We start from the raw sequence: 27680 nt of genomic DNA, 5'->3' as shown, positions 1-27680 counted from the left end.
AAAAGCCAACGCCCCTAAAAAGTCAGGAAAAAAAAACTAATCTATGTCAACTAAATTGTAACAATCGTGAAACAAAAACATTACTACTCGAGGGAGTGAATAAGCTCTTACGTATGTTTAAGTGGTGAGAGCATGCAAGAACATCAATTAATTTTAGATTCATGAATCATGATAGTACTACAATCAATGATACGTGCCAAAAATAATCAAAAATATGATGACTTATTGGGGGAGAAGGATGATCTAGAAGCACTTGACTTTTTAAGAAGTGTGAAATACTAATCCGTAAAACACTTGCTCAAATCCGGTACGATCTGCAAGATATCATATTTAAACCGCTCATCCGTGTTGACAGCAACAACAACAACAACAACACAGCCTCTCATCCCCATATTAAATAGGGGACTTATATTTTAAACCACTCTGAGGACAACGTGACGTTTTAAATTAAAAGCACAAAATCCTTTTTACTATAAATCACAAAAAGAGTATATGCTACAGAACAGGTCAATCAAGTTTTGTTCTGTTATAAAACTAAGGACTTGTTTCTAAAACAAAAAGCTCAGATTTTTTTTCAAGTCTTGCAAAATCGTCACGATGTTAGATCCTTCTTCAGCTAAATCCTCCAATACCCATTTGTGTTTTCCAAGTATACCCAATGATCACTCAGATTCCGGCGTCAGTTCGCCTACTTTGTGGACAAAAAGTCCTCCGAGGAGTCCTTTTCACCGGCCGGAAGATTACTGGAGCCTTTCGCCTGATTCTAAAGCACAGGCTATAGCTCGTGGTCAGCGAGAGCTTATGGAGATGGTTAGTAAGATGCCCGAGTCGTGTTACGAGCTTTCGTTGAAAGATCTTGTTGAAGTGAAGGTGAATCAAGAGAATGAACGGAAGGTGTTCGATGAATTGCCTGAAAGAGAAGATAAGCCGAGTAAGGTTGTTAAGAAGACGAAGAGTGATAAAAGGATTGATCCGAATAGGTCTGGAGGAGGATTCGATGGTGGGTTTCTTCTTAAAATGATGTTTCCGGTTAGCTTAGGAGGTAAGGCAAATACGACCAAGAAGAAGAAGAATAAGAAGAAGAAGAAGAAGCAGAAGGGGGAGGATACGGTTAAAGATTCTCAGGTTTCACCAAGACCTTCGATCTGTGATGAGCTTGTGAGAGAAGAGGATAAAGAGTGGTGGAATAAAATGTCTGAGTTAAGCACAAAGATGAGCGGTAGTAGCGGTAGCAATAGTAGTAATAGCCTAAGGTATGTTTTCAAAATTTAGAAATGAAAGTTTTTATCTTTAATGCTTCTTGGATTTGCTTTTGCTAATGAGATTTGATGAAAACTCTTAGTTGTTCTAGTTTTTAAAAATCATTTCATTTGAGTATGCTTTATGTTAAGCTTAGATCATCTTAAATCTTAATTGTTGTCATTGTGTTAAGCGAACTGTTTCTGTGATGCTTTTTTTTGTTTGTCTCTCTTCATCACGTGAATCTTTTAATGAGCATGTTGGTTGTATGAATATGTTGTTGTCGATGTCAAGTTGTAGATCTTTTGACAAAGATTGTGAATGTTGATTGAAGCCCCTTACCTTCCCTGTTACTCATGAGTCTATGTAGATTATATATATTCTAAGATAGTTGAGATTCAGGACTATTTGTCTGAATGATTCCTAGTCGCATCATTGAAAATTTTGGGGTTTTGATGTGAAAGTGTTTTGATGCAGGGGTGGAAAACGTAGCTGCTTACCTTTCCTCTGGAAGGCACATTCAAAAGAGTGAAATAAAGCTTTCTTGGTGTAAGAAGCAGAAGCTTGATTAGAAACACAACACTCGAGTGTGTTGTTTGCATTCTATAAATCTTCGGAGGGAATGGTTTTAGAGAACGAAGATGATCACTCTTCTGATAAATTATTTCTATATATTTTTTTGCTTCTGTAAGCCTTAATGTATCCTCCTTTTTGGATACGGTATTGTTAGTAATGTAAATAGAGATTAATGTGCACTGATTGGTGTTTCAATTCTGCGATTTTGAATTCGAATGTATAGTGTGTTTATGATCCTACTTGATTTTTTAAAACCTTTACTTATAAAAAGCGTAAAAAATAAGTAATAATAAAGCTACATAATAATAATCTTTGCCTTAAAAGGAGCGTTGTTTGGTTCAAAAGACTAAAGAGAAAGCTTTGATGTGAACTAATTGGTAGAATGGTCCCATTGTGGACTTATGAACACGGTAGAATATTTGTGTTGGGAGTTTGTTGTTCTGTCCAAAACGCGCGTCTTGGGGAAACGCGTTTTAATGCGGTTTGGGATTCTAAGAAAAGTCAACAATGAAAAAATCAATTTGGGTTTTGATATTAGGAAAATTTCTTGGTATATACTGTAGTTGCTATTATTCGCTAATAATGATCATTACTTACGACCTAAAACAACTTTATTTTATACTTTTTTACTAATGATAATGAAAAGTATAATTAACAAATTAATTAAGATTATTTTCCTTTTTAATTTCCCTGTCACCGACTGGTAAGTTTAGCATATAGTGAGACAAAAGAAGCCAAAACACAAAAGTCTTTTTCGCATCTGGCAAAAATAAATAGAAAGAAGAACAAAAAAAAAAAAAAAGAGAAGTCGCAGTTGATTTATATGGGCGGCTAAGGCTGATGATGACCTGACTCCGATCGTGTTCGATTACAAGTTTTGATTTTTCCGAGAACCCTTATAATTATTTGGTTTCATCTTCTCGATCTTGATACGCACAAATCTTCGCTTGGCTTATCATCTCTTCTCAAGTTAGGACAGGTTAAAAGGTCTTTGCTTTTGTTTTGGTTCAATTATGGTTTCTGTTACGTTTGTATTTCTCTTGTTCCTTGTTCTCCAGATGTATATACATTATAGGTTTTATTTGAAGTTCCTGCTTAGACTTTGATTCTTACTTTCTCAGTTGTTGTGTCTGGCTTAATCTGTCATAGGAATCTGTTTAAGAAGGCAATTTTGCAATTGAGATTTGGTTTTTCTGACAATTGAATGCTTCTGACTTCGTGATCTGCTCTAATTACAAGCTGGTTTGTGAATTGTGATAGTCTTTGTTTTGTTTTCAAGAGTCTGATCCCAGTTGTGTTTGATAAAGTGTTTGATCTTTCTTGCTTGTTCTGTCTGTAATTAAGAGGTTATATAATTAAGTGTTTATATACTTGTAGGTTACTTGGAACTTTAGGATTTGATTGAAAAGAGATCTTTCAATGGCGAATAACGCGGCTGCTTGTGCTGAGAGAGCTACCAATGATATGCTGATTGGTCCTGATTGGGCTATCAACATTGAACTCTGTGACATTATCAACATGGATCCTAGGTAAAGTTGTTTGAAAAATGATAAGAGTTCTTCAGCACTGTATTTGAATCACTGATACCTGATAGAGTCTAGGGCTAGGACGCTTAAAGCAAAGTATTGAACTTGTTTTGTTTTTTGTAGTCAAACAAAGGAAGCAGTGAAGGTGCTCAAGAAGCGGTTAGGAAGTAAAAATTCTAAAGTGCAGATTCTTGCCCTTTATGTGAGTGTTTATTTTTTACTCATTGTTGGATACAATGCTTTGTTTTTGGTTTTGTTCATTGTACTGATCTTCTCATTCGTGGATTCGCTCAGGCTTTGGAAACTCTGAGTAAGAATTGTGGCGAGAGCGTGTGCCAGCTCATTGTTGACCGTGATATTTTGCCTGATATGGTCAAAATAGTGAAGAAAAAGGTTTTTACTTACCCATCTCTCACCTTATATATGAGCTCTATTATCAAATCTACTTAACCTGGAATTTTATCAACTAACTTATGCAGCCGGACCTGGCTGTGAGGGAAAAGATACTTAGCTTATTAGATACATGGCAAGAAGCTTTTGGTGGAAGCGGTGGAAGATTCCCTCAGTACTACAATGCTTATAATGAACTCAGGGTATAGTACTTGAACATTTTATTTGTATAGTAATATTAGAAATCAAATTTTTGATAATCGTTTTTGCCTTTTGAACACTTTAGTCTGCTGGAATTGAATTCCCACCTCGAACGGAGAGCAGTGTACCGTTCTTTACTCCACCTCAGACTCAGCCTATTATTGCTCAGGCTGCGGCATCAGATGAAGACGCTGCTATTCAAGCCTCTTTGCAAAGTGATGATGCTTCTGCACTCAGGTACACTCGTCTTGTTTGAATTTCCTGTTCGACGTTCTCTTTCTATCAAATCATTTTGTTTGCTAAACTAGCCTTTTAATTGAGTATCCCTTGTCTCAAACATGTTATAAACTTTAGTTTCTTGACTTTTTCAGTTTGGAAGAGATTCAAAGCGCTCAGGGATCAGTTGATGTTTTGACGGACATGCTTGGGGCTCTTGATCCAAGTCATCCAGAGGTAGAACAATATTACATGTTTTAGATTAAATGGCTCTGTTGTTTGATCTGATTTGTAACACTCACTGTTCTAATAATGCTGTGACAGGGTTTAAAGGAAGAACTTATAGTTGATTTGGTCGAGCAATGCCGTACTTATCAAAGACGTGTAATGACTCTGGTGAACACCACTTCGTAAGGATTCGTTTCTTTCCTCCTTCATCCTCTTGTTGTTTCATCCATTTGATAAATTTTGTTAATGGTGAAAGAGACTCTTTTATTTTTTTCCAGAGATGAGGAACTTATGTGTCAAGGATTAGCACTGAACGACGATTTGCAGCGTGTTCTTCAGCACCATGATGATAAGGCAAAGGGAAACTCTGCTCCTGCAACAGCTCCCACTCCAATTCCGCTTGTTAGCATCAATCATGATGAGTCAGATGAGTCAGATGATGATTTTGCTCAGCTAGCTTATAGGTAATTCCCATTCCTTGCTCATATCAGTTGATTTCCAAGACTTGGATTGCCAAAATTTATTCAACTCATCTCTGCAGGTCGAAAAGAGAAAGTGTACGAGGGACTGGATCAGGGAATTTCAACCCTATTCTTCCTCCTCCACCACCATCTATGAGGCCAGTACATGTTGAATCTGGCACTATGGACTTCCTCAGTGGTGATGTCTACAAACCTCAAGGAACCTCAGAGAGTGTAAAGCCTCCGAGTACTTCCCAATCATCACACCTGGACTCTTCCGCTCCTGTTTTCGATGATGAGCCAGTTCCCCAGAGCAAATCCCCTGAGCAAGCTTTGTTCACCAAACCAGTTTATGACCAAACTGAGCAATTGCCTCCTGCTCCATGGGATACTCAGGAAACAAGGAATACTCAGGAAACAAGGAAGTATCCAGCATCAATGTCTGCTAGAACCAACAAGAGGCCAGATTACTTCCAGCATAATGTTCCCCAGCAGTCAAGCAGTGGCTCTGATTCTTCATACGATGATCTTGTGGGACAATCCCGGAATCTCTCTCTGAATCCAACAACATCTGCTGCTGCTCCTGTTACACCACCAAAGAAAGATGATAAACCAGAGGATATCCTATTCAAAGACCTGATTGAGTTTGCAAAAACCAGGACATCATCATCTTCTACCTCCAAACCCAACAATCAGAATAACAAACCGTTTTGAGACAGAGCTTGCGGTTGTTGCCTTTACTATTCATTTTTTCTTCATTTGTGTTTGTGTTTTCCTTTGATTGAACATGGATGATAAATACCGTGTTTCTTTTTTTAATCAAATAAATAATAGTGCATATATAAAGAGATCTGTTACTGGATAGAAGTGTCAAGATTTTATTTTAGGTAAGTCGCATTTGATACAAAAAGATGCTGAAGTTCCTCTGTATAAATATTTATGGAAAGTAACAAAAACAAAAAAGAGTTTCTACCAACAAGCTCTTAGATCAAGTATTAATACCTCTAAGCAAGTCTAGTATAACACAGGTTAATGTTAATCCCATGGGAGAGAGCCTGGAAAAGGAGCTGAACCACAGTACTTGAACAATCCTCTAATCTCAGGGCAGCCATTAGGGTAAGGTATAGTCCTGTGGAAAGGGTCACGCTTCAGCTTCTTACGCCAAAGCGAACCAACACACCCGTATGGATCTTCTTGAAACTGAGCTCTAACCATAGCCTCGCCCTTTAGAGCCCCTTCCTTGGATGATAGAGTAGCCGGAGTTCCTAAGTAGAAGAATCTTGATTCTGGAAATCCCATTGCTGAACGATGCAAATGCGCAAATCTCTCCTCCTTAAAATCATAACTCACTACCTGATCCAAGCATGAAGAGGGATACATTAATATCACAAAAATAAAAAGAACCTTTCGCTTAAGTTGGAAGCAAAAAGGCATTTACTGTAATGTTCTGTGGGTAAGACCCTGTGAGCTCTCTGAACCGACAAACACTAAAGAGAAGATTCTCAAAGCTATCTCTGGCATGCTCTTCCGTCAACGCCCTCGGCCTCACCTCATCCTTGCCTGTAATAATCAAACCCACATTTCACCAACAAGTTACTAAAGAGCAGAAACTAAACATAGCAGTTCAAACACTCACCAAACCATCTTTTAGACTCAGCAACAGCCCAATAACTCTGAGCTTCACTACGAGGTCCAGCATCTTTACGAGTCTCTCCACCACTGAACAAAAGCAAAGAATCATCATCTTTAGCTGCAGCTTCAACACCTTCTTGTATATGACTCAAGAACGTAGCAGCCTGACCAGGATTCTTCTGATAAGACTCCAAGAACCAAGAATCCTCCTTATCAACTCTACCGCAATCACTACTCGTGTAAACAGAGTGTCCAGCAACCATCACAAGGTTCTTCAGATTAGCAAACGGGTAACCATCCCCATCCAAATCGCTCTTCTTATAATAACCAACCGCTGAACCGATACGGCTCTCGTAAACCGAAGACACAAGTATCAGAACCGTGATACCAAACGAGACGCAAACGATGGAAACGAGAACCGGATGCAGTTTGAACAAGTGGTGAAGACGAATCATGATCATTTTGGGAAACGGATTCTTAGGCTTTCTAGATTTTCTGATGTTTCCTCCTGATTCTAAATCGAAGTCGCTACCTCTACTAGAGTACGCATGAAACGCCTTACTCGATCCGAAGGGATAACTTTTCATGATACAATCAAATACACAGAGGTCGAGACCAAACAATGTGGCAGTTTAAGCATACCCAGATCAGATTTAAGGAGACTAGTAACTCGTGGGATCATCAAAAAATTCTCTTCAGTGGGGATTTAACAAAAAAAGGTAAAGACTTTGATCGAACCCAGATCGTTGACTAAATCTCGATGACCATTAACGAAAAATTCAAGTACGACCCAGGTGAAAAATTTCCAGAATTGAAACGGAAGAAACTAAAACTCACCGGATTTATATAACAGTTTCCGGTGAATCATAAGGCAGAGTTTGATTTCGATTCCGTTGAACGAGAGTGTAAGAATTGTGTTTGTCTTGTCGATCAAAGAACCATTGACGATTTGAACAGTAATAAGAAGCTTCGGAAAGATGTTTTGTGTCGTCGACGTGAGCGAGGAAGATCGTTTGAGAATGGATCCTGAGTGTTTTTATTTAAAAGCCCAGATCCACATCTTGGTCCATTTATGTATAATCATTACAAATATTTATTTAATTTTATCACATGATTCATTTTAGTCTCATATTTCATATTTCCATTAAAAAAAACTAGCAATAATTTTTTATACTATTGTTTTTTTTACCGTATCAGTGTCACCAAAGAAATCCTAGAACATTTTGTAATATACCAAAGATTAACAGAAATGTATAATAATTAAAGCTAAGTTATAAAACCGTAACTATATTATTGATTAGTACAACAAATCATTAAATATCCATGTTGCAATATTAAATCCATCATACTAATTAATTTATATAGAATATAAGGTTATTATTCCTTCTCCATGAATGCCAGATACCACTCACAAATGTCAATATGCCAATGTCATTTCTGTTTTCATTTTATTATTTTCTTACAACTAAAGATTCTTTTCATATACTATCATATATTTGTTGTCTTGTTGAGTTTTGTCAATTCATTAATATACACATACGTTAAAGACTTTGGACCGTATTAACATGTTGTAACTTGTAATATATGAAGAGCTTCTGATGTGACACGTTCTTAACTCTTACTTGTTCACTTTCGTTAATTACTTAATCAAAATAGCACTTAATTGTACCCGTTGATCGTTACTAGCTTAGTTTAGGTTAAAAGATGCACTTATAACGGCTTTTAAGTTTTACCCTAAACTCAATCATTTAGCCGGTGTTGTTGTTAGTTTTGATAAAATCCGGTGTTGTTATGTTAGTTTTGTATTGGTGGCATCAAGTCACATGTTTTTAATACTAGTATTCGACGGATCCCACTAGAGACATATGAGAGTCCGAGAGTGTCGATTAATGAGTATACTATATAGTTTTATTACTTTTTATATATAAAAGTAGAGTACTTTAAAAGCTTATGACATCCCTGCCTGATGATACATGTATATACAGAAGAAATTACATTCATACACATTTATATAACTTTAAAAGAAAAGAGAAATCATTTTAGTTCGGATGATTAAATCAATAAATATTGATGTACGTACATACATTGATGATATATACATTTTTCTAAAAACTAAACTTATCATTTGAGTGAAAATCAACTAAATAAATAGATTGTTTTTCAACCCCTCACCTACATCGATCTTAATCTGTTCACCCCGTATCGATCCTGAAAGATAAAATGAAGCACCATGCACGATAATCAATATGTAGATCAAACCAAAAATTTGGAAACGTAAAAAAGGACTCTGACTATATGTGTTAATGGTAATTAATGATTACCAGAACAAAGTAGATTTCTTTGAGAATAGGTGTCAACAATGAGCTTAAAGTATCAATGTCTTCTTTTAAGGTATCATTGCTCTCGTCTCTTGCACCAATCGCGTCCATGAACGTCTTGTTGTCAGGAACCAGCTTCAAACACACCTTCATTATTACATATTTACACTATATGATCAGTACATGAAATATGTGTCCCCAAGAATTTCATTTTATAAGTTAATAACATTAAAACATAAAAATTAAAATGATGGGATATAATAGGGCAATGATGTTAGCTAGTAAGTATGATATAGCTGCTGAAAAAAAAAAGTATGATATAGCTAGAAAGAGAGTGATCATGGTGTATACTTTGAAAGCAGCAGACGCAATCCATCCATGATGCGGTTTTAATGTCGTCATGTAGCATTCTTCAACAACTTCTTCCATTCTAGACGACGTTTCTTTCGACAAGGATCGTAGTAAACCCGCAGTAAAATCCATTGTCCTTTGTGATAGAATATAAAATAGTAAGAAAGAGAGAACTCTATAATTTGTGGGTGAAATTATACGATAATTACGTAAGGTGAATATTGTCTACAAAAAAAAAGTAAGGTGAATATACCTAGTGAGCCAAAAAATAGCTCTACTGCAACTAGCAACCATTTTGGATGTTCCCTCCTCCTTTTCTTTCTTCAGAATCTCAACCAAGTTGGAGTAAACACATGAATCTGTTTCACAAACTTTCTCTAATCTCTACACCACCCAATTCAGCAAAAAAAAAAAAAACCATAAGTAAAAAAAATAATTCAAATACACAAAACAAAAGAGAGGGAAGCAAGATAGCAATTTTATAGAAAGTTATTTAAGAATAGACTAAAGTCCTCATGAAAGCAAACCAAATAAGGGATTACCAGGCTGAAATTGAATTATTGAAGAGATCTTTTACACAAAACAAAAGCACTGAGGAGATATCTATTGGGCGTTCTTATCAGCATAAAAGTTTAACTGATTTTATTATTTATTAATATTATTATAGACCCACCATACATATATACCACACGTACACATGGTGTTGATGAGTTTCAATCAATAAAGAGGACAAATCAAAATAAAATAAAGCGTCTTGCATGTCTTGTCTTTATATGCATGAAGTTACATTATCTTTATATATAGTTACCTGAATATTTTGATCAATGTCTTGTCTAAGAACAGCCATTGTCGGTCCTATCTTATCTGCAAACACCAAATCACAAACAGCCGATCGGGACAATCATTGAGTTGAGCTAGATATGAACTTATGAGGCAATTAGGATTCCTTAATAAAATACAATCATATATGAAACAATTAAGGGGGATCAACTAGCATGGTCCATGCAAAATAAAAAATGAAGATACCAAGAACTTGGATGATTAAGTTGCAAAAGGAGAGAAGAGGCCTCAAGGGTATATGTGTAGCTTCAGTGTTATCTCCAGGTTTAGTTGTGATGAAAAGAGAGAGCTCTTCAATGGCGGTTTGAAGCTCTGTCTTCTTCGTCTTCTCCATCTCGTATCTCTTTCTCTTCATGACCTCTTCTCTCTCTTATTCATAATCTTCTACTTTCTCCTTTTATTACAAAAGACTAGAGTTATATATATTAGTGTAAAAACATCGCTTTAAACCATCAAGTGTTTGTCAAGAAAAAAAAAGACTTTAAACCATCAAGTTGGTGTTATCTTTTGTATAATAAAAGGAAATATTAAATATAATATAATACTCCAAAATTGTTCCTCGTTAATTAAAGTATGATTGAAAGTAATATTATTGTTTTGGGTTAGAAGCGGAGACAAGTTAACTTCAACAGCAAAGCCGGTCCATATATATATATACTAACACATATAATATGAATGGCATGAAAATAGTAATCGATTAATAATCGCTTAGATTCCTAAGATTATGATGATGGTGACCCACTTTTTGACCTCTATTTTTTTGGTGTATGGTTCTAATCGATCCGATTATTTAAATAAAATAGAATTCTGGATGTTAACGATTAATATAAGCGTTGAAAATACTAATAGTATTGATTAGTGGGCTTATGGTTCTGTTTAGATGTGCTGGTTGGTCATAAGGCATGCAAGGATGAAATAAAAGGAATCTTCGACCAATTTCTTTATTATTTGGATTAATTGTCAGCTCTTCGTTCATGAATCCAATCATTTGCACCACTATATATAATATGTATGTATATAAAATTTCGTGCTTAAATTGAAATATAGTTTTGAGATATAAAAAATATCTAATAAGACAATTTTCTCTATATAAAAAAAAATTCAAAACAATTTGTACGTATCATACTATTCTAAAGATCACTATACTATTTTATAAGTATATAACATACAAATATATATATATATATATATATATATATATATATATATATATACATTTTTGATATCACAATGAAGAATTGAAACACAAGTTATCAAGCGATTCAAACCTGACAAGGTTTCGTAGTATACTTTCTAACAACTTCGTTTTTTACGATTTTAAATAATTCTCAGCAGTTTTCACAATATTCACCTTAAATTNGTGCGTGCGATTATCTTCTCTTTCTTCTTTGATTTATTTTCCTTTTTTTTTTTCTCTTTTTTTTTTTTTTTTTTTTTTTTTTTTTTTCATTTTCCAAATATTCTGCGATAGTGATATAAGACTTTTTTGTTAACATATCTCTCACATGCCAACTTCTTACACTAAATGGTTGATTAATAACATGATATATATATATATATATATATATATATAATATTGGAAATTGATAGAATAAAGAATGATTTCACGGAAGAGATCTACATTGCTCTTTTCCTTATACTTCTATTTTTTTGCGATCTATTCGGAAATAGAGCTGCAAAACAGAAATGCATTCATCAGCACTTTTCCTTGAATTTCAATTCACAGCAATAGTTGTCACGTTTTTGTACCTTGATTACATAATTAATGTTAGACACCTTGACATTTATTCTTCTAAGTTTGGTCCGAAGACTTATTATGTTATCTGTGTGTCTAACATCCTTTGGGAGTGGACTCACTGCGTAGTTTGGAATATGTTAGCAATTTTCATTGCTTCATCATGTAACAACTAACCACAACATATACCATATCAATGAATATTTTCATAGTAATCCACAAACATTTAATTAGGCAACTGCTTAATATATCTAAATATAAAAACAAAGCTAAGATCTCATGCAGAATGTATCAATTACCTCTGAATGCATAACATGAAGGAATTTTTCAAGGCCAGCAAAAGAAATTTGTTCAGCGTGCTATATGAATTTTCAGATAATACTTGGTCTGAAAAAAGATTGGTAAAATAAAGAAGCTTTTTGGAAATAAACAAATAAAGTTATATTTCTAAATATTGATGATCCAATGTATGCATTTCGTACACTTTGTTTATTTTAATCATTTTATTGTAAATAGTTATCAAATTGTGTGTTTTTCAAATATTTAAAATTTATTTAACATATATTCGTTTGTGAAATCACATAGAATTACAATATTTTGTAGGTTTATAAAGTAATTTATACAAAAAAGTTTACAAACTGTTAGTTTATTTTAAATAAAAATTATATATGTATTAATCTATTGAACTAATTTTATAGTTTTAGCATCTTTGAAATGAATATAACTGAATTATAATAAACTAAAAAGGAATTATTATTGATAGTACATTTTTCAAACTTAAAATACATAGTTTATGGGTGATAGTGGGAGAACTAATCAACATTTTGGTAGTTTGTGATACTGTTAATATTGATGTATAAAAAATAAGTTATATTACTAGTACATTTTAATACATACTATTTTTTGAGTGTTTATCATTTATCTGCATTTTTATATAACCGAGTTGATAGAATAAATTCAGACTATATGCACTTACTTAAACTCAATAATATATAAATTTAATTTTTTTATTAGGAGGAAGAACAAAAAAAGTGAGTCTGTGGGCCGAGTATGGGCCTACCAGTGTATATACTTTGGAAAATTAGATATCCATTACAATTTTGATTAGGTTAATTGTTAAGTTTTGATCAACTTTAAGTTCGATTATCAGTTCTTTTATTTTATTGTTGGTAACTTCTTTAAAAAGGAAACACACACACACATGTAATTAATTCCAGTGATCTTTCAAGTATTTAATTTCCAAATTCTAATTATATTTTCTTCTTTGCTAGGTCATTAATTTGATATTTCATTCGTTTGGTTGAATAATTTTGATAAGGAAGAAATCTAAGTAGACAACACGTGGATATCAATCTCTTAGATTAATTTATCTAATGTAGTTAGGGTCTTAATAGATTTCTATAAATTAACTAGACGACGAAAAGGAGAGAATATCCAACATAGTTTGTAAATTTTTGTTATTGTGGTCATGTATGTATCTAGATATATATACACAAGTAATTAATTAAATCGTATATATATTGCAAGCTGATGTGAGAGCAAAAGGCTTATACATCACCTCCAACATCACTACAAACAAAGAATATACATTATCATAGACATAGATTAATTAATAAAATTTAGAGATTATCATGAAGTTTGAAATTAAAACACTACAGTTGGTAGACTTTTTTTAATAATCAATTAAGGTAAGGCATTACGTTATCGGGTTATTCCTTTCTCTTCTAGATGCTGAACTTTAATGTTTTTTGCTTTGTCTCAAATATTGGGATAGGAGGCCTTGTCTATTTCGGCCCATACACGTCTAAGTACTAACGCGTGGGTGTGGCTCTGGTTCAATTGAATGTGGCTGTCTCCACTCTACAGTGTCCACCGCCGTGATATACGGAGCTTCATATCAACTTCCTTCAGACCATGTGCAACGGCGTTTATTTGCACCGTCCCTCGTTTTCTTTTGTTTTAAAATAAATCAAAAAAGCCCCAATTCAAAAGAAACGTCTCTTTATTTGGGACGTTTTTTTGTCCGTCTATTTGGACGCGTGGTAGGTTCTGATTGGTTAAAGATTTTTTCAAGGGTTAAAACAAAATAATTTGTCAAATCCTCTCTTCTATCTCAACGCCGAACGGAGAAGATCGGAGCAAAGATGATTTCCGGCGAGAACTACACGACTATCGACAGCCATAAAGTCTCTGGATCTGTACCTGTAAGTTCTCTCATCCATTAACGTTTTCTCAATCTTCGATGAATCTTGACACGGCATTAGGCTCGCATGAATCTTCGATGAATATCTCTACGTTTGTGACATGGCATTAGGCTCGCATGAATCTTGAACATCATAGACTCGCATTGTGTGTAAGAAAGGAGAGTCCTTTTAAACCAATCACACAAAGTATTTTTATATCTGTGATGGTTATTGTGTGGGTTTGTTCATTTATTTGATTTTCGATTGCTCTGTTTATTGGAAACCCTTTTGTGTTGTTGATCACAAGTTGATGGAGTCTGGTTTGCTTCCAGCTGAAAAAGCAAAGAAAGTTCTTGAGAAGAAACTGCAAAATGGTGGAAAGTTCAGTTCTCCTACAAAATCTGCAGCTTCTACTCCGAGAAGCAACAACAAATCAGTGCCCGCGAAGAAGGAGACAAAAAAATCACCTTCTGAAGCTTTGTCAGACAAAAAGAAGGGAACTGTTTCGAAACCAGCCACAAAGAAGAGGAAGAAGAACTCTGATGATGTTTGTGATGACGACTCAGATGATGATTTTGTGGCTAGTAGAGTCTCTAAAAAACCTAGAGCCAAGTAAGTAGTTGGAGTTATAAGACTGAATTTGTAATCGGGTTTTAGTGACTCAATTGGTAGAATCCTTAAAGGAGACAAATTCATTAAGAGTAATGGAAGAATTGGCAGATTGTTTCTGATCTTATTGCATCAAGATTAATATATTTGAGGGACCAAAATTTGTCCTTACACCAATGCTCATACCAAAGTTAAGAAACTATCAAAATAAGAATAAAATATTTGAAGGACCAAAAATTGTCCTTGACCGATGCACATGGTCTCACGAACCGTATTAGACCATGTGCAACGGCGTTTATTTGCACCGTCCCTCGTTTTTTTTTGTTTTAAAATAAATCAAAAAAGCCCAATTCAGAAGAAACGTCTCTTTATTTGGGATGTTTTTTCGTCCGTCTACTTGGACGCGCGGTAGGTTCTGATTGGTTGAAGATTTTTTCAAGGGTTAAAACAAAATAATTTGTCAAATCCTCTCTTCTATCTCAACGCCGAACGGAGAAGATCGGAGCAAAGATGATTTCCGGCGAGAACTACACGACTATCGACAGCCATAAAGTCTCTGGATCTGTACCTGTAAGTTCTCTCATCCATTAACGTTTTCTCAATCTTCGATGAATCTTGACACGGCATTAGGCTCGCATGAATCTTCGATGAATATCTCTACGTTTGTGACATGGCATTAGGCTCGCATGAATCTTGAACATCATAGACTCGCATTGTGTGTAAGAAAGGAGAGTCCTTTTAAACCAATCACACAAAGTATTTTTATATCTGTGATGGTTATTGTGTGGGTTTGTTCATTTATTTGATTTTCGATTGCTCTGTTTATTGGAAACCCTTTTGTGTTGTTGATCACAAGTTGATGGAGTCTGGTTTGCTTCCAGCTGAAAAAGCAAAGAAAGTTCTTGAGAAGAAACTGCAAAATGGTGGAAAGTTCAGTTCTCCTACAAAATCTGCAGCTTCTACTCCAAGAAGCAACAACAAATCAGTGCCCGCGAAGAAGGAGACAAAAAAATCACCTTCTGAAGCTTTGTCAGACAAAAAGAAGGGAACTGTTTCGAAACCAGCCACAAAGAAGAGGAAGAAGAACTCTGATGATGTTTGTGATGACGACTCAGATGATGATTTTGTGGCTAGTAGAGTCTCTAAAAAACCTAGAGCCAAGTAAGTAGTTGGAGTTATAAGACTGAATTTGTAATCGGGTTTTAGTGACTCAATTGGTAGAATCCTTAAAGGAGACAAATTCATTAAGAGTAATGGAAGAATTGGCAGATTGTTTCTGATCTTATTGCATCAAGATTAATATATTTGAGGGACCAAAATTTGTCCTTACACCAATGCTCATACCAAAGTTAAGAAACTATCAAAATAAGAATAAAATATTTGAAGGACCAAAAATTGTCCTTGACCGATGCACATGGTCTCACGAACCGTATTAGACCATGTGCAACGGCGTTTATTTGCACCGTCCCTCGTTTTTTTTTGTTTTAAAATAAATCAAAAAAGCCCAATTCAGAAGAAACGTCTCTTTATTTGGGATGTTTTTTCGTCCGTCTACTTGGACGCGCGGTAGGTTCTGATTGGTTGAAGATTTTTTCAAGGGTTAAAACAAAATAATTTGTCAAATCCTCTCTTCTATCTCAACGCCGAACGGAGAAGATCGGAGCAAAGATGATTTCCGGCGAGAACTACACGACTATCGACAGCCATAAAGTCTCTGGATCTGTACCTGTAAGTTCTCTCATCCATTAACGTTTTCTCAATCTTCGATGAATATCTCTACGTCTGTGTGTGTGCTTGTCCGTACACTGATTCTTCAGATCTGATCTTGTTTCCACCTGTTTTGTTTGTGTCAAATCGTAGTCTGTTCCAGATCCAGGTCATACCACCGTCAAATTCACAGGTAACATTCTCGTAGTTTCTGAATTTTTTCAGTTTCTGAGGTTAATTTGATTATAGAACCAATTAGAACGATTTGATTTTTGGAATCCTGTTGATGTTAGCTAAGGTTACTGCAAATTTGTTAGGTAATGCTATGGATTTTGAATGAATCTCTAGTTTCGAACATATTAAGGGTTTAGCTAATAGAAGATACGAGAATCTTGTTTATGGAGAAAGAGGAAGACTTGTTATTGCTAATGTAGTTTGATCTTTTAAGTTTTGGTTTGACATTGGTTATGTTCATGTTAATCGGCGTGTATTTGTACGAGTCACTTTACAAGCAAATTCCCACTAGCGATATGGCTCAGATTTGGTGAGCTCTTATATTCCTTTGTCTGCCTTGCATTGCATTGATCTGCAACTTAAAAAAACGCTTACACGTATGTATTGTTTTCGTAATGTATCTGATTTGTTTGGTCACTCCATGTTTAAGCTGAGTCCTACACCAAGTTGATATATTCCTTTTGGACTTAATGCATACTTGTGTTTGATGATGGTCTCTTTTGTTTTGTGACACGGCATTAGGCTCGCATGAATCTTGAACATCATAGACTCGCATTGTGTGTAAGAAAGGAGAGTCCTTTTAAACCAATCACACAAAGTATTTTTATATCTGTGATGGTTATTGTGTGGGTTTGTTCATTTATTTGATTTTCGATTGCTCTGTTTATTGGAAACCCTTTTGTGTTGTTGATCACAGGTTGATGGAGTCTGGTTTGCTTCCAGCTGAAAAAGCAAAGAAAGTTCTTGAGAAGAAACTGCAAAATGGTGGAAAGTTCAGTTCTCCTACAAAATCTGCAGCTTCTACTCCGAGAAGCAACAACAAATCAGTGCCCGCGAAGAAGGAGACAAAAAAATCACCTTCTGAAGCTTTGTCAGACAAAAAGAAGGGAACTGTTTCGAAACCAGCCACGAAGAAGAGGAAGAACTCTGATGATGTTTGTGATGACGACTCAGGTGATGATTTTGTGGCTAGCAGAGTCTCTAAAAAACCTAGAGCCAAGTAAGTAGTTGGAGTTATAAGACTGAATTTGTAATCGGGTTTTAGTGACTCAATTGGTAGAATCCTTAAAGGAGACAAATTCATTAAGAGTAATGGAAGAATTGGCAGATTGTTTCTGATCTTATTGCATCAAGATTAATATATTTGAGGGACCAAAATTTGTCCTTACACCAATGCTCATACCAAAGTTAAGAAACTATCAAAATAAGAATAAAATATTTGAAGGACCAAAAATTGTCCTTAACCGATGCACATGGTCTTAGCAATACTTTCCGCGAGATGATCTTCATTCTCGCCGTCGAAACGGCTAGATCTCAGCTATTGCCTATTGGCTATTGCAGAGAGCAATGAGCAAGTTTTCTCCACTAATACTAAATTTAAAAAGTCGGGGTTTAGTGGATCTGAAAGGCATAACGAGATTTTGTTTTAGTACTTAAACTTGCACATACATTATACAAGAAACAGTGATAGATGATGTATTAAATAATCACCAAGTTAGGGTTTTGAGGAATTGATTATGAAGATACGAGTTAGTTGTTAGAAAAAGAGAAATCCAAGTCATAAGGACATTATTACAAGTACTGAAATAATATAAAAAAAAAAAAAAAGAGGGACAAGGCCCTCGTTAATTGGCTTTGGCTTTGTCATTGATGCCGAGCTTCTTCTTCTTCTTCTTCTTCTTCTTCTTCTTCTTGTTTTTCATTTTGAAAAGATTCTTCTTCTTGTCTTTAAATGAAGACTCAGATTGAACGGAGGCGGCGAGAATATCTTTGCGGATCTGGAACTCCTTCATCAGTTGTCTTCGATCAGTATTCTTATGCCACAATTCACGACCATATTGAAGATCTGGCCGAATACAACCACCGCTACCGTACGTCATTGCGATCGAAGCCTGACTGTGGAAAACCCTATCTAAGATCTCTTCCTCTAATGCAGCGGAATATCAGGGAAGCAAGAGATTGAGTTTGTGATCAACAGGACCAAAGCTCGTTAGTTTGTGAGTTAAGCTAACAGAGCAAACGACACGATAGGGTCGATCGAGAGAAACTCTCTGTTTTTTTTTTTCTTATTACAATAAAAGACAACTCCTATTTATAATAATAATAGGATCGATTAAACCTAAAAGGAAAACACCGCTTAAGCAAAAAGGAAAACACAACACTGCTTAAGCTAATGTATAATGGAAATAAAGAGATAGAATATTAATTAAGTAAAGCCCAGCAAAATAATAACGTAAAGCTAAAGGAAGAACAAGATAGTAGATCACCCTCTCTCTCTCTCTCTCACTAATTGGATTAAGTTTATGCCGCCTAATGGGCTTTTATAGCGAAGTAACAACCAAACCCCAGCTCTCTCTCTCTCTCTCTCTCTCTCTCTCGAGAAACTACTAAGTCGTTTCTTCTTTCACTGATCATACAAATGAAGAGAGAAAGAGACATATAATGGCATTGCAGAAGTAAGATTCTTTGTTTTCAGTATTTAAACTAGTACACTAGTATGATTTACATAACAAGAAGCAATGACGGACTATGGCATCAATCAACATGTTTAGGGTTCTGAGGAATTGAATTAGACGAATACTGAGTTGTTAAAAAACGAAGAGAAATCCCATTAATTAAGGTCAAACATATTACATAACATAAAAGGATTTAAAGTCACAAGGGCATTATTACACAAGTGCTTGAGGAAGCAAATATATAAAGAGAGGGACACGGCCTTCTTAATTGGCTTTGGCTTTGGCGAGCTTCTTCTTCTTCTTCTTCTTGGTTTTCTTTTTGAAAAGATTCTTCTTCTTGTCTTTAAAAGAAGACACTGCAGCTTCAGATTGAACGGAGGCGGCGAGCATATCTTTGCGGATCTGTAACTCCTCCAGCAGTTGTCTTCGATCAGTATTCTTAGGCCAGATTTCACTATCATATCGAAGATGTGACCAAACACAACCACGTCTACCGTACGTCATTGCGATCGAAGCCGACAGTGGAAAGTTGAAATTGAAACCCTATCTTTTTTTTTTCTATAGCAACAAAAGTAACAACATGTCTCTTATGTTTAAAAAAAAAAAAGAAAGTTTTCTAAAATATGTCTCGATTTTATTGGGCTAAACTATTGGGCTAGGCCTTTGAATATTTCAGCCCATAATCTACACACACGTCTTCTAAGATACTGACGCGTGTTTTGTGTCTCCGGTAGAATTGAAGAAACACCAGACGACACTACAATGGCTGCCTCCACCGCCGTGACTTACGGAGCTTCATACCTGCTTCCTTCACGAACCTCCACATTAGCGATATCTTCCCGGAGGTTATCTTCATTCTCGCTGTCGAAACGGTTAGACCTCAGCTATCTGCGGGGGAGAGTCAAAGTCAATGCACCATCGCCAAGGCGCGTCGTGGTTCGTGCCGCCAGAATTGAGTCAGGCGGAGTAAAATTAGGAGCTAGGGCTCCCAATTTTGAGGTAAAAAATGTCACATTTACGTCGTCGGAAAAAAAAAATACAGAGGAATTTTCTAGTCTTAGAGATTTGTGTGTGTGTTTGTGATTGAAACTTATAGCTTACGGAGCCGCTCACTGGAAACGTATGGAAATTAGAAGATTTTGAACTGTACCCATCTCTACTGGTGAGTAATGAACTACTTTTCAATTTGTTAATTCAGCTTTTTATAATTTGTAATCGAAAACCTCTGTTTTTGAGTTTGTGTGTTGGTTCATAACATTGTTAGGTTATGTTCATCTGCAATCATTGCCCGTTTGTGATTCACTTGAAGAAATACATTGTAAAGCTTTGTAATTTCTATATGGAGGTAGGTCACAAACATTTTGCTTCTGTGTTCTTTTCTTAGCTTGACTCATTATGTATTGGTTATCTTATCTTAGCTATATATATTGTTGTCTGGTTCTGCAGAAAGGTCTTGCTGTTGTTGCTATATCTTCAAATTCTGTTGTAACTCATCCTCAGGTTTGTGTTTGTTGTGATACTCTCTAGTGTTAATGATTTATTTGTTGAGATGAGGTTTCTATATGGTTTGTTCCATGTTCGTTTCCTTTTCACAGGATGGGCCTGAGTTCATGGCAGAGGATGCAAAAGTTTTCAAGTACCCATTTCCTTACTTGTATGATGAGGTATGTCTGTTCGGATCTTTGTTTTTTCTTTTGAACCTTTTCAGCATTTTTAGTTGATTATACGAGTTTTCTGATTTTTTCCTCTTGCCTCAGTCACAAGAGGTTGCTAGAGAATTTGGAGCTGTTTGTACCCCCGAGTTTTTCTTATATAAGAAGGTAATTTGTGATCATATCTTTTGATAAAAGATTGTTAAGTAGCAGGGAAAATGTCTACTGTTTTGGGTATATTGTGATTATTTCTTGCTAAAGCATGTAAAGATGAACTCACAAAGCTCTTATATTTGAAATATACTATTATGGATATATGCTTAACATAGCCATTTGTTGGATTATGAGTAGTTATATCATGATCTCCTTTTCCAGCTCAAACAAACAAGACTTCTTACAAAACCTGTGACTTGTTTTGTTAATTAACTCTATCTCAACTTGTTCTCGCCTGTGAAATGGAGCAGGATGGTCGTAGACCATTTGAGCTGGTCTATCATGGTCAGTTTGATGATTCCCGGCCAAGCAATAGCATACCTGTAACTGGGAGGTTTGTTTTCTATGTCACTACTTTTAACATATTCCAGAGAAGTTGTTATACAAGAAAACCTAACATGTTATATTTGTGTAGGGATCTAAGCCTTGCGATTGATCTTGCCCTTAGCTGTCAACCAATACCGTCAAATCAAAAGCCAAGGTACAGTCAGATTTGATACGCTTTTCTTCAATTCTTTGTTTACAATTTCTATAGCCTTTGATGACCAACTGAGACCCTGGATTTGGTATATTGTAAAAGTGTTGGTTGCAGCATAAAGTGGCACCCAGAAACAGAGTCGTGAGCTAATAGATTGATCGTGTTTACAAACTGCATTGTATTAGAAACAGCTGCGCAACATTATTTTTCAGGCAAGTCGTTTGTTCTGTAAACTCAGGTCCATATTATGTTAAAACCAACCAAAGATCGATTAAAACTGTTAATTATAGTTTCTGTTTCGATAGAGTTGCAAACTGGACTTCCTTTCTTGTTAACCAGAATCAGGAGTAGAACTGCCATGTTTGCTTTTTTTTAACATATATGAATAGTGAGAATTTCGAATTTTACAGGTATGTTCTAAAATCGAATCTGAAAGGAGATGAAAAGGCAAAAGAGAAGAACTTTGAAACCCTAGCCGCAAAAAGAACATAGAAATTGTAAGTTTGTATCCATTATTCAAGATTAATATACAGTAATCTACTCCACGGATCCTATTCTGTGGGATCGTTCATGTGTGATATAACTTCATGAACAATATAAGAATGAGTTTTGGTGTAAATAGTACGTGTTTTCTATGTATAATAAATTAAGTATATGTGATCAAAATGAAAGAAACCAATCTTCCTCTTCCTGGTCAAATCCCGAATCTGGTCAGATCTGTTGAACTCCAGTTATCACCATTGATCATGAATCTCCCCTGAGAAATCAACTGGTCTGGCTCCTCTTAGAATGAGCATTCCAGGATCTCTTGAATCTCTTTGTCATCGAGTAAACCCTGGAACTCGAAGATCTCCTCTCGATCTTCTTGGAGAAACTGACCAAAACCTCGTTGATCTTCTTCGGTCTTCTGGGATAGATGATTGAATTCCCCGTAGAATCCAAGATCCACATCGGTTTCTTGGCAGATATCCCAGCTCAAGGAATCTAAAGCATTAGTGGTTGTTGTTACCGGTGAATCTTGATCGGATCCAGTAGTATTATCTGTACTAGAAGGGCTACGATCAGTCACGTACTGTGCGAAAACCGCAGCCAAATCAATATCAGAACCGGCAGGGCTGGACTGAATTCCATCATCTTGGTTAATAAGACCATCAGGTCGATTCTCGTTCCGACCAAACCTTTTGTGACTGTTGTGTCTGCTGCGGCTTCTCTTGCGACAGCCTCCACCTACAGGAATGTTGCGGAGAGAACCTCCCTTGGTCCAGTAACGACGGCAACCTTTGCAGAAGTATCTAGGCTGAGACAAGCTGTAGTTGTTGTAATAACAAAACTTGGTGTTGGACGATGCACAACGAGGACAAGCCGGAGCAGTAACCTCTTGCCCATAGGAAAGCTTCCACTTCTCCTCCGGAATTATTTCCATCTCCGGTGATGGAAACTGGTGCTGCTGGTAGCTGTTGTGTCCAATGTACGGCAACATTTTTCATATACTTTTTTTTCACGAATTTTGGTGTGTAAAGATTGGAAAAGCTAACAAGTGAGCACTTGGTGGTATATTCGAGTACATCTATCTCTAATATATATGGGATTGTGTGAACGTAGAGGTGAGGAAGNGATCAGTCACGTACTGTGCGAAAACCGCAGCCAAATCAATATCAGAACCGGCAGGGCTGGACTGAATTCCATCATCTTGGTTAATAAGACCATCAGGTCGATTCTCGTTCCGACCAAACCTTTTGTGACTGTTGTGTCTGCTGCGGCTTCTCTTGCGACAGCCTCCACCTACAGGAATGTTGCGGAGAGAACCTCCCTTGGTCCAGTAACGACGGCAACCTTTGCAGAAGTATCTAGGCTGAGACAAGCTGTAGTTGTTGTAATAACAAAACTTGGTGTTGGACGATGCACAACGAGGACAAGCCGGAGCAGTAACCTCTTGCCCATAGGAAAGCTTCCACTTCTCCTCCGGAATTATTTCCATCTCCGGTGATGGAAACTGGTGCTGCTGGTAGCTGTTGTGTCCAATGTACGGCAACATTTTTCATATACTTTTTTTTCACGAATTTTGGTGTGTAAAGATTGGAAAAGCTAACAAGTGAGCACTTGGTGGTATATTCGAGTACATCTATCTCTAATATATATGGGATTGTGTGAACGTAGAGGTGAGGAAGAGCATGTGTGTGTGGAAGCAGAGGTGCATCGATTAATGTGTGAAGGCTTACGAAGTAAACGTGGGCGGTTGCCGAGCCGTGCGTCTCCTTTTCCGTTTCTTCTTCATCAAGTTACCTTCGAATTTGGTCCTTCGTATTAGTTTTTACCTATATATAATGACAATTAAATATGTTTATCAATTATTTAACGATTTAATAATCCAAGTTTTGATAAACGATTGGATGATGAATTTCAGAAAGTTTTTGTTGAGGCAACTTGAAATTTATGTTTCATACCATCAAAGAGCAAATTAAAAATAATATGAAAGTATATGCATATGTGCCATCCTATTCTCTCAGTTAACAGTCGTGGTAAAAACCTCTACATAAAAATATTGTTAAAACCAAGGTTGTTCAAGTGGGTAGAAAGAGTTTTTTTAATGCCACACTAGTTCAAGTCGATAGATATCTATTGGAGGAAACATCAGAAAATTTTGGTTGATGCATTCCCTGTTTTCTGTCTGCTTGACCTAATCGTGAATGTAAGTAAGTAAAACACTATATAATTACCCTCTTCTAAAATATTAACGTAGGGGCATCATATTATATTAGTGTGTAGATGATTAGTCACTTACATTCTCAGCATCTAGTTCTCGTGAACCGCAAGACACTACTGGATTTATTAAACAAAGCATCGTAACATTTTGATCACTTGCACCCATTCTACATTAGTATCATTTTAACACTTCCAAAGTTCGAAGCGTCAGTACATTATTCTTATTATTGTCATTTTGTTTATCCATTCACCAAGTTACTTGCATATATATAGTCTTTCATAGCTATATATATATATATATATATATATATATATATATGTCCGATCAACTCAACTATATTTTCACAATTCACATATAAAACTTGTTTGATAGGTTTTGTTACTTTTGTACATATAGGGTTTGATGAGTAATAATGTAATATCATCCTTGGAATAGAGGGGAACATTTACTCGGTCAATTATAGTATGGTTTTCATTACTAGCCAAAATGTTTATTTGTTGAATTAAAGTACAAATGTAGATTAGTGACCGTTAAGAGCATAGATTATATAACCATGATAATATAGTAAGATTAAGATAGATTAACGCCAAGATTAAGGGCCACACGCACGGGAGAACACGTGCTTCTACCCTCGTGTCGACCTATGGTTCTCTTATTTCTCTCAATTCCTTGACATCTACGAAGTTGAAATCTCTTTCTTTCTTATTCCCCCAATTCTCTTTCTTATATAGATTTTTAGCACTTTTATCATTATTATAACACTTGATTGTTAATTTATCATTGTTGATCACCACCGATTAGTTTTGATTGGGCAGCCTTAAAACTAGATCTATGGTAAGCTCCGATCCCAATATTATTTTGTGTTTACGATACGATATCCGTAGTCTAATGATTAAAAATACCTATAAAATTGTGAATAATATGAAGTCAAACCTTAATTCTTCTTTTTTTTTCGGATTGGCATTTATTCATTCCCAGCTGTATTATTAATTCCTGTTTGACTCGAAATTGCTTTTGACTTTAATTATATATTTTAGTTAATATAAACAAGAAGATGTATATATAAGTTGTTACAACTTACAAGTATGCAACTCAATATCAAGGAAAAAGGTTTAGATAATTTACTCTACTTCTTTAGAAAAAGTTTAGAATAATCAAATTCACGAAAAACAAAAGAAAACCTTCTGTTATCATAAGAGTTTTGGGTGTAGGATATTGTTACTAAACCTAATACGCTGCTACTTGTTAGCTACATTGACTAATCATTAAATGTCACTTTTGTGAATTTTATTCAACCAATGAATACTGATCTTCATGTTGGTTCGCTATCTAGATATTAATTATTTTCTGCATTCTTAAATTTTAAATGAAATTACAACAATTAAGTAAATCATATTTATATCCCGTTTAATAGATTGAATGGTTGATAATCTATGGGACAATCAGCGGGACAATTCATTGAGAGACTAGCTTTAAGGCGCTAATTTCGATGACCAAGAACATGGTGCAGCAAATTGGTACGTACGTAGTTCTTACAAGGCGTAATTTCTATTTTGGGCCTTTCGTACGTACCTTTTCTTTTTCAAACATTTGGACAGACATATACAGCATTTCTATAATCTTCTTCTTATAACATCATTATTTTGTAACTAATTCTTGTACCATCATATTACATACATATAAATTATTTCGCTAATATATTTCAAAGGAAGCAAATACGTTGTATAAAAAAAAATAGTTACATATATAAAATTGGATGGTTATACTTACCAAAAGCTATAAGAATTATCAAAACAAAAGATAGCATCGATTTAGAATATATTATTTCTCAAAAATATTTGTTCATTTTATTATTTTTGAATAAACGATATTGCTGCAGATTTTGTATCCCAAAAAAGTGGTAACAGTAATTGAATCCTCAAATTTAGCCGTAACTTTAATTCAAAACTTGACAAATTAGTAAAACACATTAATAATTCTCATTCAAATAAGGAAATAACTATAACTGACAAACATTATATACGGTCCTTAAAAAATATATCAAAATGTTACAATTTTGCGGAAAATGCCCAAATTTTTTTTATAGTAACAAAATTACTAAAGAATCAGAACACAAAATTGGAATTAACTTTCGTATGTCTATATATAGTCATTATCCCTAATCTATAGGATACTAAAAGATAGACTCAAATCTTCTACAATTTACATCTCTAGACTCTAGACACACCTACCACCTTCGTGGATTTTTTATTCGTAAGCTTCGTGTTCTCGAGTGTAACGATAGATCTTGTTCCATCTTCGAAAAATGTCACAACCAAAAACAAGTGGAAGAAGCTTTGGATTCCTGAAACCATTTATGCGACTGTGTATGTGCTTTGACGCGGCGGCCGAAGGCGATCAAGGTGAGGGGAGATCTAAGAAAGTGACAAGGAGGAAGAGCTCCATTCACTCAATAAAATCTTCTCCGACTAATTCGTCAGTCGGTAGTGCAATGGTAGATGAGGACAGGGATGAGAAGATTAAAGATGTTATTCTCTATTGTAAGATGAATTCACCAATTAATTTCCGCTGAGTTTTTACATTTTTTTTTTGTTTACTAGATTTTGGTCACTTATTCATTCATTCATTCATAAGAAGTTGTAGATTCTTATAAAAATGTGGTTCATTTTCCCAAAAAAACGATTCCGCTTATATAATCTGTTATACTTCGTTTATACCATTTGTATTTGGTCTATGTAACTTGCAGTATGTAGTCAACCAATTTAGCTAGGTACGTATACATACAATCTTGGATTGGTACGGGTTTGGATTACTTATTTTCTCGGTTTAGTAAAAGTTAGGAACCACATTAACTGATTTATACAATACTCCAGTAACTTTCATGTTTCATTTACGCTTTGTCTGAATATGTGATTAGGTTTATGAGAAAGATAGGTATTGATTCCGTGCTATTTTTGTTTATTTTAACCACATTAAACCTCCATTTTGATTTTGATATGAGTAGCCTTGAAAGAAAACAACCTCAGTAGATATGAAATAACTTTGGTCTAAGGAGTTGTTTCTTGTTTAGAAAATCGAAATATTGGCATTGTTAAAACTTAAGACTGATTCAATACTAACTATCTAGTATCTAGAAGCAGCCTTTGCAACTATACTTTTGATGTAATATATATTATGGTATTAGTAAGAAGACTATGATCTAATATTATTCTCTATTGTATATTACTAGGAAAGCGACCCGTGCGTTGCCGCACGGGGAGGTGAAATCCTAAATTGAAATTTAACACTTGTAATTCATCTTAAATTCTTTATTTTCTCAATCAATTTGATCATTTTCACTTCTTGCTATTGCGTTCTGCTGATTAAAAAGCCAAAGGCTCATTTCAATGTTATTATATTTTATGTTGTCATACATAAAAGTGAGCCTTTTTTAGAGTTTGATTTACTATGAACATTACTTTTAACCATATATAAAATTTTACTTATGTTTGTCTCCGACCATATGGTACTATATATTGGTATCCTTTCTTAATTCGCTATTAGAAATTGTCTTTGTTGTTGATCATTATCAATCAAAATACATATGAGGCTGCTTCTCTCTTGGTTTATTTACTATATCGAGAAAATACTAAATGCCACTTGTCGAAGGAAGGTCGAAGATTGAGATCAGAGTAGATGGCTGGATTGAGTTTCGTTTCCCCTTCACTTTGATACGCGATTTCTCTTTCCAT

The 27680-nt window shown here is 35.2% G+C and overlaps 8 protein-coding genes across 9 annotated transcripts; 4 read left to right on the top strand and 4 right to left on the bottom strand.

Moving 5' to 3' along the window:
- Positions 409–2054, top strand: LOC104756498. The gene is made up of 2 exons (XM_010479101.2): positions 409–1253; positions 1717–2054. Exons 1-2 carry the CDS (start codon positions 598–600, stop codon positions 1769–1771), a joined length of 711 nt encoding a protein of 236 aa, XP_010477403.1. The 5' UTR covers positions 409–597; the 3' UTR covers positions 1772–2054.
- LOC104756496 (target of Myb protein 1-like) lies at positions 2576–5699 on the top strand. 2 transcript variants are annotated; one of them, XM_010479097.2, is made up of 10 exons: positions 2576–2794; positions 3193–3344; positions 3465–3543; positions 3636–3734; positions 3821–3934; positions 4018–4169; positions 4304–4385; positions 4473–4558; positions 4655–4840; positions 4918–5699. In XM_010479097.2, the coding sequence occupies exons 2-10, from the start codon at positions 3235–3237 to the stop codon at positions 5549–5551; spliced, it is 1542 nt and encodes a 513-aa protein (XP_010477399.1). In that variant the 5' UTR covers positions 2576–2794; positions 3193–3234; the 3' UTR covers positions 5552–5699. The 2 variants fall into 2 exon arrangements, with proteins under 2 accessions (XP_010477399.1, XP_010477401.1); XM_010479099.2 differs by having other exon boundaries at positions 2576–2802.
- LOC104756497 (uncharacterized protein C57A10.07-like) lies at positions 5698–7496 on the bottom strand. The gene is made up of 3 exons (XM_010479100.2): positions 6474–7496; positions 6276–6397; positions 5698–6190 (listed from the first exon to the last, which is right to left on the bottom strand). The coding sequence occupies exons 1-3, from the start codon at positions 7054–7056 to the stop codon at positions 5873–5875; spliced, it is 1023 nt and encodes a 340-aa protein (XP_010477402.1). The 5' UTR covers positions 7057–7496; the 3' UTR covers positions 5698–5872.
- Positions 8406–10538, bottom strand: LOC104756495 (glycolipid transfer protein 2). The gene is made up of 6 exons (XM_010479096.2): positions 10165–10538; positions 9947–10002; positions 9392–9522; positions 9139–9274; positions 8791–8934; positions 8406–8677 (listed from the first exon to the last, which is right to left on the bottom strand). The coding sequence occupies exons 1-6, from the start codon at positions 10331–10333 to the stop codon at positions 8642–8644; spliced, it is 672 nt and encodes a 223-aa protein (XP_010477398.1). The 5' UTR covers positions 10334–10538; the 3' UTR covers positions 8406–8641.
- LOC109130120 lies at positions 16429–17570 on the top strand. Its single transcript, XM_019239334.1, has 2 exons — positions 16429–16756; positions 17144–17570. The coding sequence occupies exons 1-2, from the start codon at positions 16680–16682 to the stop codon at positions 17448–17450; spliced, it is 384 nt and encodes a 127-aa protein (XP_019094879.1). The 5' UTR covers positions 16429–16679; the 3' UTR covers positions 17451–17570.
- On the top strand, positions 19630–21864 carry LOC104756492. The gene is made up of 10 exons (XM_010479095.2): positions 19630–19901; positions 19999–20064; positions 20167–20247; positions 20349–20402; positions 20498–20566; positions 20660–20722; positions 21019–21101; positions 21183–21248; positions 21348–21457; positions 21656–21864. The coding sequence occupies exons 1-9, from the start codon at positions 19665–19667 to the stop codon at positions 21388–21390; spliced, it is 762 nt and encodes a 253-aa protein (XP_010477397.1). The 5' UTR covers positions 19630–19664; the 3' UTR covers positions 21391–21457; positions 21656–21864.
- LOC104756494 (dof zinc finger protein DOF1.2-like) lies at positions 21653–22842 on the bottom strand. The gene has a single exon (XM_019238796.1). It carries the CDS (start codon positions 22723–22725, stop codon positions 22030–22032), a length of 696 nt encoding a protein of 231 aa, XP_019094341.1. The 5' UTR covers positions 22726–22842; the 3' UTR covers positions 21653–22029.
- On the bottom strand, positions 22819–23635 carry LOC104759332 (dof zinc finger protein DOF1.2-like). Its single transcript, XM_010482277.2, has one exon. The coding sequence runs from the start codon at positions 23278–23280 to the stop codon at positions 22819–22821; it is 462 nt and encodes a 153-aa protein (XP_010480579.1). The 5' UTR covers positions 23281–23635.

The sequence above is a fragment of the Camelina sativa genome, chromosome 17 (assembly GCF_000633955.1).
Source record: "Camelina sativa cultivar DH55 chromosome 17, Cs, whole genome shotgun sequence".
Classification (NCBI taxonomy): domain Eukaryota; kingdom Viridiplantae; phylum Streptophyta; class Magnoliopsida; order Brassicales; family Brassicaceae; genus Camelina; species Camelina sativa.
Note: the sequence above shows the minus strand (reverse complement) of the source record. Positions and strands in the feature narration are given on the sequence as shown.

Coding starts and splice junctions, on each gene's coding strand:
- LOC104756494 (XM_019238796.1), bottom strand. CDS start 22,725: ATGTTGCCGTACATTGGACACAACAGCTACCAGCAGCACCAGTTTCCA.
- LOC104756497 (XM_010479100.2), bottom strand. CDS start 7,056: ATGAAAAGTTATCCCTTCGGATCGAGTAAGGCGTTTCATGCGTACTCT. Junction 6,398..6,473: donor TGAGTCTAAAAGATGGTTTG/GTGAGTGTTTGA, acceptor TGATTATTACAG/GCAAGGATGAGGTGAGGCCG. Junction 6,191..6,275: donor CTTACCCACAGAACATTACA/GTAAATGCCTTT, acceptor TGCTTGGATCAG/GTAGTGAGTTATGATTTTAA.
- LOC104756495 (XM_010479096.2), bottom strand. CDS start 10,333: ATGAAGAGAAAGAGATACGAGATGGAGAAGACGAAGAAGACAGAGCTT. Junction 9,275..9,391: donor GCTATTTTTTGGCTCACTAG/GTATATTCACCT, acceptor TCTATCACAAAG/GACAATGGATTTTACTGCGG. Junction 8,678..8,790: donor AAGAAATCTACTTTGTTCTG/GTAATCATTAAT, acceptor TTTATCTTTCAG/GATCGATACGGGGTGAACAG.
- LOC104756492 (XM_010479095.2), top strand. CDS start 19,665: ATGGCTGCCTCCACCGCCGTGACTTACGGAGCTTCATACCTGCTTCCT. Junction 20,248..20,348: donor TTTGTAATTTCTATATGGAG/GTAGGTCACAAA, acceptor CTGGTTCTGCAG/AAAGGTCTTGCTGTTGTTGC. Junction 20,403..20,497: donor CTGTTGTAACTCATCCTCAG/GTTTGTGTTTGT, acceptor TCCTTTTCACAG/GATGGGCCTGAGTTCATGGC.
- LOC104756496 (XM_010479097.2), top strand. CDS start 3,235: ATGGCGAATAACGCGGCTGCTTGTGCTGAGAGAGCTACCAATGATATG. Junction 3,345..3,464: donor ATTATCAACATGGATCCTAG/GTAAAGTTGTTT, acceptor TGTTTTTTGTAG/TCAAACAAAGGAAGCAGTGA. Junction 4,170..4,303: donor GATGATGCTTCTGCACTCAG/GTACACTCGTCT, acceptor TGACTTTTTCAG/TTTGGAAGAGATTCAAAGCG.
- LOC104756498 (XM_010479101.2), top strand. CDS start 598: ATGTTAGATCCTTCTTCAGCTAAATCCTCCAATACCCATTTGTGTTTT. Junction 1,254..1,716: donor AATAGTAGTAATAGCCTAAG/GTATGTTTTCAA, acceptor GTTTTGATGCAG/GGGTGGAAAACGTAGCTGCT.
- LOC109130120 (XM_019239334.1), top strand. CDS start 16,680: ATGTTCATGTTAATCGGCGTGTATTTGTACGAGTCACTTTACAAGCAA. Junction 16,757..17,143: donor AGCGATATGGCTCAGATTTG/GTGAGCTCTTAT, acceptor TGTTGATCACAG/GTTGATGGAGTCTGGTTTGC.